Source organism: Merops nubicus, unplaced genomic scaffold (assembly GCF_000691845.1).
Source record: "Merops nubicus isolate BGI_N331 unplaced genomic scaffold, ASM69184v1 scaffold36779, whole genome shotgun sequence".
Classification (NCBI taxonomy): Eukaryota; Metazoa; Chordata; class Aves; order Coraciiformes; family Meropidae; genus Merops; species Merops nubicus.
Genome location: NW_008632285.1, coordinates 2,188 through 10,854, shown reverse-complemented (window position 1 = coordinate 10,854; position 8,667 = coordinate 2,188). Strand labels below are relative to the sequence as shown.

Below are 8,667 nucleotides of genomic sequence, written 5' to 3'. Positions count from 1 at the left end.
TGCTGAAGACATACCATCCTCCCCTCCATGAGTTTTGCTCCTGAGCTGCTGAAGCTCTTCCTGTTCATTGTAGAAAAGCAGGAAACATATACCTAGGGAGCAGGAACTAGAAACGGCTTAATTAAAACAGTAAGTCTTAATTTATATGTAGCAGTTCTAATGCCTAACTCCACTGCCACAGGCATCCAGCCCTCAGGCAGGAGGCATCTATCCAGTATGTTTCTCTTTGCCCTTAAAATGACTGGGTCAGCATTTCATGCTTGAATGTGAAATTCACTGTGATTCTGTTTAGAGCACCATAAAAAGAGGTCAGAACAAATCAATTGCGTTAAGGCTGAAACCCAGACAAGCTTATAAGGGAATATTTAGTAGCAGGCACCAGCCTGTTTCAAGCAAACGTCACACGAGGCTTTTATCTGGGTTAGCCGCTCATTACAGGCCCTGGGCCAACGTGAGCGTGTTGCTGTTTCGCATCACCCCCAGAGATGCTGTTCCGGGGAGGAAAGGCTGCTGGCAGCCACCCCCCTGCCCCACGAGTGCTGGAAGTCCCTAACCACAGCTGAACAAATGCAGGTTTACTGAGAAAGGCGGCCAGATCTTCTCAAGAAGACTCCAGTTCTTTTTCCAGGAAAAACCCTTCTTGCCTTTGCCGTCTATCTGCTGAGACAGCAGGTTTGTGCTGAGATGACAAAGCACCTGCACGTGAGCTCCCTGCATGCTGGAGCAATCATCCCTGCTTGTGCCATCCCCTCATCTCAGTTCCCCTTGCCAAGCCCGTAAAGCACAGCCCATCCACATGCACGCATCCACTCGAAGGCACAAGGGCCCTCGAGCACTGCACAGCTCGCTGGGCTTTTGTGGGAAGGCAGGGGCCCTGCCCTCCACGGGACCAGCTCCAGCCTATACGTGGGAACCGCAGCTCTCGGCCCAGCCAAGAGGCTGCACAGCGACTGTTTAACAGTAGGTAAGCGTAACGGGCAGGGAAGAATGCCACGATCCCCAGCTGCTGCTCCAGCGAGGCACTCAGGACTGTAAGCTAACGTGGCGCCCAGCCAGGACAGCAGCATTAATAACTTCTTGTTGTAAAGGGCCCTGGTGCACCCCAGCCACCGGTGACAGCCAGGCCCGGGGCGATTCACCCCCACTAGGAAAAGGCAGAGTGCAGCCGTGGGTGGACCCTGGAGGGAGAAGCACTTTTGCCAAGTCACCCACATTCCTCCATGAATTTTATGGGTTTTGCTGAAAAACGCATGTGTAAATAAACAACTGGACCCACATCATCTTTGCTTGGCAACCAAAAGGCTAAGATGAGGGGGCTGGGGGCTTATGTAGTTGCATAGATGGTGTCACGGAAAGGTTTTATAAGGGAGTCAGGATTTGGTCTCCTTCCTCAGAGCAACTTGTTCATTGGTGGCTGTCAACCTCAGCATCCTCAGGAATGAAGGCTCCCTGATGATCGACATGGTTCTGTGCCACAGAAACCCCCTTTCAAGCCTTTTGGTACTGATAATTAAAGGAGAGCTTCTCAGGAAACTTTTCCACACCCCCCAATGCAGAGAGATTCAAACCCTGAAAGAGGTGGAGGCAAGGAAGCGCTGGAGAGGAGGAACACTGTGGAAATGAGATGGCACATGGGGAGCAGGGTACTACACAGAGCTGCTTTTCTACGACAAAAATCATGGACACAACAGAGCTGGGGAAAACATGGCCATGGAAGGGAGAGTAGACAAAAGGAGCATCGCCTAGAGAGAACACACTGCACACCACCCAGGGGCCGAGGATACAGAAGGTATCTGCACAGTGAGGACACTGAGCCAGGACTAGTCTCTGGGGAATGGTCCTCTGCCCCTGTTTCATTCCACAGTTCCCTATGAGCACTCCAGGGTAGAGTCCCACCATGCTCACTCCTGCTCAGGAAGTCTTTGTGGGAGTAGCTGGGGAGCTGCACCACCCAGAACAGAAGCAGCATTCCCTGCAGACCCTCCTGCACAGGGAAATGGGATCAGAGTAGCCAGGAGTGCCCCCACACCCTCTCCCTCCTCCCAGCACTCCAGATCTCGTCCTTGCAGCAGCTCAGGTTGAGGTCATTTGTAGACCTTTGAGAAGTCACACTGCTCTCTGCAGTTTTCCATATCTGGTTTACACCCAGCCTGGGGCAAGGAGCTAAAACCAAGCCAAGCAGCAGGAAACACCATCTAAGGATTATATGCCTTCAATTGGTATGACCTGCATTGCCCTTCTCGGAGGCAAACACATGGCTCTGATTGCCTCTCCATCTTTCCAGACCCAGCTTTGGACAGAGCTTGTACAGATGGAAGAGGAAATAAGGAATGTTTCCAGTCTAACTGCACCAGGCTGTGGAGCAGTGACAGCACTGGAACAGCCCAAAGCCCCCTTCTCCCCTTCCAGCTTGTGAGTGTAGGAAATGAGCGGGACTGACCTGTGAGCTCGGGGAGGACGGGGGCACTCGGGAGAGGGGTCCGCTCTACACGGAACTCTAAAAACGAAAGGCAAGACAGCTTAGGAACTCATCAAATGCCCCAAGGAAGACCCCGCAGAGAGATGGCAGCCAGGGGCTGCTGGGGGAGCAGCCTGCAACCAGGCTGCAACCAGACCAGTGTCTTCTTTAAATTAATTTATAACTGGTGCTGAAAGGTGCTGGACTCCTGCCCTGGAGACTAAAACGATTGGTTTATCCTTAGAATAAATCTGGCCAAGGCAGGATGAGTGCAAGCTTCACTGTGCAGCCTCGGGTCAGCCCTGGAGCACTGCTCTGCAACCCATCCAAGCTGACCTCTCAGCTGCCATGCCTGTGGGCACTCAGTGGATGCCACACTCGTCTGGGCGTGGCTTTACAATGAGGCACTTGAAGCCACTACAACTGAGACCCATAAACTGGATTCAGGGAGAGCTTCCAGAGAGCTAGGAGGCAGCAGCAACTTTCAGCCATAGTCAGCCTGGGCTCAACTCAGGCAAAGAGGAAACCTCCCATTCCCAGTCCCTAACATCAAGACTTCATATATAAACCATCACACTCAGGGATGGAGTAAGGAAGGGATGCTCAGAGTTGCCACCTCTCTAGAAAACAGCAAGACAATCTTTTCCCTGAGCGTGCTCTGCCTCGTTCCCTTGCCTCACAGAGAATGGGAGGGAGAAAAGGCCCCAGAAAGCTGTGAGCATCTGCCGCACAGCAGGTTCCAGCCATCGCTCACAGAATCCATGTTCTGAGCATATGGCGGGGTTGGGAGCTTGAAACCACCCAGTTTGCAGAGGATCAGCAGCCCGCTGCCCCCACAGATGCTTTCTGGAGGCTGCGAGTGGTCCAGGTGCTGTACAGAACACAACTGTAGCATTGCAGGTGACTGCATATTGGGTGCCTAGGGAGTTCCCTGGCCCATGGAAAGCCACAGTTTAGAATTCTGTGCTACTTTCCGAGTGGTGGCAACTCTTGCAAAGAGAGACAGACACACACAAAGGCAGCGAGACAGGCAGAGCTGCAGGGGCCCTTCTGCGTGGCAGCAGCAGCCCTAGGCAGGAGGCTGACATAAAGGGTGTCGGAGCAGCCTTGGGCTTTTCCTGCCACCGGAGTGTGAGGATAATCCTAATGAAGGACAGACTCTTCCCACCTATTCCAGGGCTTCTCCCCTCCCCCTTCCACATCCGTCTCCAATTTAAAGAAAGACCAAACAGGGGAAAGGGGCAGAGCCTGGGTCACGGATCATGCCAGGGTGACTCCAGTCACCTGAAGGCAGACCAAAAAACCGAGCAGGGAGCACCACTCACCAGGGAACTGGTAAGTGTAGCCAGGTGCAATGCCAGTGTAACTTCGACTCGCATAGGTGGCAGCTTGGAAGCCTGGATAACCTGGTGGAAGAGAAAAGGGCTCAGTTACTGCAAGCCCGCCGGGTCCACGTCCTCAGTGCCTGCCTGCTCACGCAGCACGACTGTTGGGTGTCAGAAAGCACAAAGAGGGCTACAGCAGAAACCCCAGGAGATTGCTGGGCAGAACGCACAGCACACACAACTCTGCAGGACAGTTTTAGCAGGCCCGTTTAATTTTTTTCCTCCCTCTAAACACATAAGGACACGGAAGTTTCCTTCTCAGAAACTCATAGCTCTGCAGACTAAGGCTTTCGGAGGCACCAGCTGGATTTACAAGCAGGAGCTCGGGGAGGTGGGGGGCACGTGACTGGCCGAATGGCCCCAAGTCCCTTTGCACTAGAAGCGCTGGGGAGTGCCGGCAGAGCAGGTGCTGGGTGGGAGGGTGACCCCTGCCCGTCCCAGAGCTGAGCACCTGCCCCCAGCACGGCGCCCAGAATGCAGGGCACTGACTCACAGAGGAGCGTGCCGTTGGAGGTCTCTCAAGACACGAGTATGTGGATTGCCCAGTGACTCAGCTTGGGCCTTGCAGCTTTAAAATTCAGATGGCTTAGAAAAGGAAAAACCCAAAACCACAGCCTGAAGATGTATTTTCCTTCAATAAGTCAAGTGAAAACATTGCGGGAAAAATGCCTTTTTTGGGGTTTTGTTCTGTGACTAACTGCTACTCAGCAGGCTTAGCAATGAGAACCAGGCTGAGTACACCCTGCCCAGCAGCATCAGCATTGATGCTGAGCAAACAGTGTGCTCTTGGGTCAGCTCAAGCCTGGCTAGAACAAACTTGGGCAGGGAGAGAAGCCAGGACCAGGACCCATGCTGGAAGGATCACACTTGACTCTCAGACCCAGACACGAGGGTTTGTAGGCTGGGAAGTGAAGGCAAAGGACTTTTTTTTTTAATATATTTTATATGAACACATTTGCCTTAGAATCATTGACAGACAGGAAACCCAGCCTGCTTGTCACCGATTTCTTCTTACAAGACAGTCCCACAATAAGTTTATAGTTTTCCTTGCAATACCAAACATTTGCTGTCCCTGAAAGGGAGGGAACAAAGTGAGATAAAGCTTAACTAGAATTTTCAGGCCATTTTTAAAGTCTTTAAATGGCAGTGAGGACATTTATATGGACTGCGGTTTCAAGTGGTAGCTCAGGGGCTCTTTAATCAACCCATTCATGTGAAAGCCTGTAGAAGCGTGGGAGGAAGGTGCCTGGGCACAGATTACTCCACACTCGGTTCAGCTATGCAGTTACATCCTATTCCACGAGAGGCATGAAAGAATTGCTGTCCATATATTAAGGGAGCTGCAGAGGCCCAGAGCTGCCCAGCCCGTAGCTGTGCCCAGCCACCTCTGGCTGTTGCAGGGCAGCAGGGACAACTTTGCAGTTTTTCCAGGTGCCACCAGAGGGCAAGTTGTGATCGCAAACAGGTCCGGGCACCCCCCTGCCAGCATCCCCGGCCTCGCACCGGGGAGAGCTGCCCTTGGCCGCCCTGCCCGCTCTCGGAATAAAGCCTCTAAGCTGCTGCCTGGCACGGCCGGGAGCCGGGCAGGAGATGTGTCCTTGGGCTTACCCAGCATGCCGATCCCCAGCATGAAGGCATCCATCCCGTAAGGCATGACTCGGGACCGCCCTCGGGCCGAGCCCGTCGGGGACATCACCTCCTTCGGCTGGGCTTTTTTGCACTCCACCTGCCACAAGAAAGGAAGGATTAGGTTCGATGGCCACAGGGAGCTGCTGCCACGGGACACTCCCCAGCCCTGGCCACTGCCTGGTGTCCTTCTCTAGCAGGACTGCACGCTGCTAGCCCTGCCCCTCGCCCTGCAGCCACCACAGGCAACAGAGAGCTCAAACACAGCTTCTCCCTCCCTACAGCTGCCCTCAACGCTCTGCCTAGCTCTGCACCAGGGCTTCAAAACCTAACTTTCCTCATTTCTGAATAAAGGTAAAACCTGCCCCCCTCCCAGGCCACCAGGAGGTTTCATGTAACTTCAGACCTTCCAAGTACTGCACAATCCCTCATTACAGTTAGCTCTTCTTGAAAGCTGAGCATTGTGCTGGTTCCCCTCCACACTGTGAGTTTCCTCCCCGGACTGGCTGCAGTTAGTTTGGGGAAAAGACTCCACCCAACTCCCAAGTGCATCAGGACCCAAGTGCCTCACGCCCTGTCCCTGTGCCACCGCCCCGCTCTACCCCATACCCCTGTGCCTTCTCCCCTGGGTTCTGCCCCAGACACTCACCATTTTGTTGTTGATCTCATGGAAGTGGATCTCACACACTTTTTCCACAATGTCCTCACTTTCAAATGTGACAAACCCAAACCCTGAAGAAAAGGCAAAACTCCTTGATCAGGTCAGAGCTCTGCGCAGTTTGCACCCACTGCCCCCATCCTTCTATTGGCAGCAGAAGAATGGTACAATTGGCACTTCCAAAACCAGATGCCACTCATCTTCCCTATCCAGAAAATCCTGCTTTTATGCACAAAAAGAACAAGACTGTCCCCTTACAGCTTCCCCTTTTCTCTTTGTCCTGTACTTCTCACCCACTCTGAACCCAACTGCTTTCAAAACCAAGTTGTTGGGATTTTAAAAACTTTGCTATCTGCCAGGCAGCTGTGTGGCTGATAATGCTGGGGAGGATCCTGGCAAACGCTCACACAAAGGGTCGGTGGAGAAACAAACAGCTGCTTGCCAGGACATCACCATCCTCCCAAAACATGCCCCACCAGCAACAGCACCCTGCACGTTTCCTCACCAGCCGCTGGCCGTAAAGCCTGGCATAAGCAGGCAAGTGTCAGCAACACAGTTGTACAGAGCAAGACAGAAACACACAAGCAAAGCAATTTGCGAAGTTTCACCAAAGTAAGGTTAGTATCTGGGGTAAAACAGGACAGAGCATTCCTGGCCCCTGGCCCACTCTCACATCTCCTTTCTCTCACCAACCCCCTTGCTGACAGTTCTGGCAAAGACCAGCTCGGGTGGGCAGAATGAACTCCTCTCAGCTGACTGCAGCCGCTTCCGGAAAAATGAGGCAGGTGGGAGGATGTCTTCAGGCTTTGCCTTACAAGCAAGCTGGGATTAAGCAGAGCTTTCTGCTTTCCAGAACTGGCCAATTCCACGGTGCTTTAAAATAACTTTTAAAAACAGACAAGGATCTGCTGCCAAGAACTCCACCATACTGCCAGAAAAGTCTCTCCATAAATTCCTCCATCTGTCTGTGCCCAGGTAGTTTCACACTATTCACCTCAACACCCTCAATCAGAGGAGCAAGGGAATTCAAGAGCAAAACCCTGATGCTGAAGCCATTCCTGAGCTCCATCAGATGCCCCCCACAGGCCTGCTGCACCCTGGGCAGAGCACCTCATCGCCAACACGGCAGCTGGCAGCTCTCCCCACTCCTGAAACACCCAACAACTCTTCAATTGGACTAGAGACTGGGGGACATCCATGGAGGAACAGAGGTTGACATTTCTTCCCTTCTAAGTTGAAGCTGGACATCCAACAAGGGCAGGCAATGGAAGTAGATTTAACAGCCTTAGAAAAAAGCAAAAACCTGAAGGGCACACAGTGCAGTGAGAGCAGAAGGGAGTGTTCCCTCGCTGACCTGGGGGCAGAGGTGCTTGGAAGTGCTTCAAACAACAGGCGGACATGTGAGTGGCCCAGCACAGAGCTGTTCCTGGCCCTGACCTGGAAGATGCCAAAGCTAAGTTTGCAGGTTAAGTTGTTGCCAATAAACCCCTGAGCCGGTGCAATGCTCGTGTCGAGCCCTGCCATGCCACCAGGCAGTTGGTCTGAAGACTCGAAGCGGGAGGCTGGGATGCCAATGGCTGGGCTGGGTCTGGATAGCACAAATATTACAGCCTTGCTCCCATCCTGTAACCAGACTCCAGCAGCAAGACTCGGGTAAGAAAAGGTGACCTGTAAGCACAAGCGGGCCCTGGGCCGAGGAAGGGGTGAGAAGCGAGAGCTCGTCAGGCTCTCGTGTCAGCTTTCCCGGAGCTCAGATTACTCAGGACAAGGTAAGACACACAGTGAGGGCTGGAGCCATGGAGGTAAATGGGCAGGGGAGGGGGACGTCTCCTCTCACATATCTGCAACTCGGCGAGTTTGCAGAACAGGAAACGCACTGGACAAAAGCTCTCTGTGCTGCGAGGGACGCTAGTAAAAGATGCAGATGCAAAACGATAGGGTGACTGGAGGCAAGATAAAGAGCAGCTGCGACCCGCATCCCCTGCTGCTGGGATGCTAGCCCCTCCCTAGGCAAGGCAAGGGGCAAACCCTCCAGAAACCCCCTCCTACAGCCAGCCGGCCGCTCTCACCTCGGTGTCGGTTGGTTGTCTTGTCGAACATCAGCATTGCATCATCCACCTGCAAAGAGAAGGGCCCCAATCAGGTTACTGCCGTTGCCACCAGTGTCCTCCGACACATTTGCACAGAGCTTCCCAGGCCTCTGAACTTGAGGGGCTCAAGATGAAACCTCCCATGCCCAAGAAGGAAATGGAGTGTAGGTGCACAAACGCATTGGCCACCACGCCAGGCCCTTCCCCAGGCCACAACCAGCCCAGTCCCCCAGCCCGGGGCAGGTGCTGCAGAGCGCAGCTCCCTCGGCCCGGCCCCTGGCAGCAAGCGACCCCGATTGTTTGCCTGTGGCTCCAGCCGGGGGGCAAGGAGCGGGAGAGGCATTGTTCCCAAATCCCGGCCTCAAAGGAGAGGAGAATTAAAGGGGGGGGAGAGCAGCAAAGCTGGAGAGGGCAGAGGAATAAGGGGCCTCCCAGCGACAGGGGAAGCGG

At 53.7% G+C, this 8,667-nt stretch overlaps 1 protein-coding gene across 1 annotated transcript in view; it reads right to left on the bottom strand.

Annotated features, from left to right (window-relative positions):
* Positions 1-8,245, bottom strand: part of MSI1 (musashi RNA-binding protein 1) — a gene marked incomplete at both ends in the record, with an annotated part of 8,796 nt that extends 551 nt beyond the window's left edge. The window contains 5 exons of the mRNA XM_008947880.1: positions 2,441-2,497; positions 3,784-3,864; positions 5,452-5,569; positions 6,119-6,201; positions 8,197-8,245. Of these exons, the coding sequence (XP_008946128.1) occupies positions 2,441-2,497; positions 3,784-3,864; positions 5,452-5,569; positions 6,119-6,201; positions 8,197-8,245 (388 nt within the window). The remainder of the gene's footprint in view (positions 1-2,440; positions 2,498-3,783; positions 3,865-5,451; positions 5,570-6,118; positions 6,202-8,196) is intronic.
* Positions 8,246-8,667: the final 422 nt, after the last annotated feature.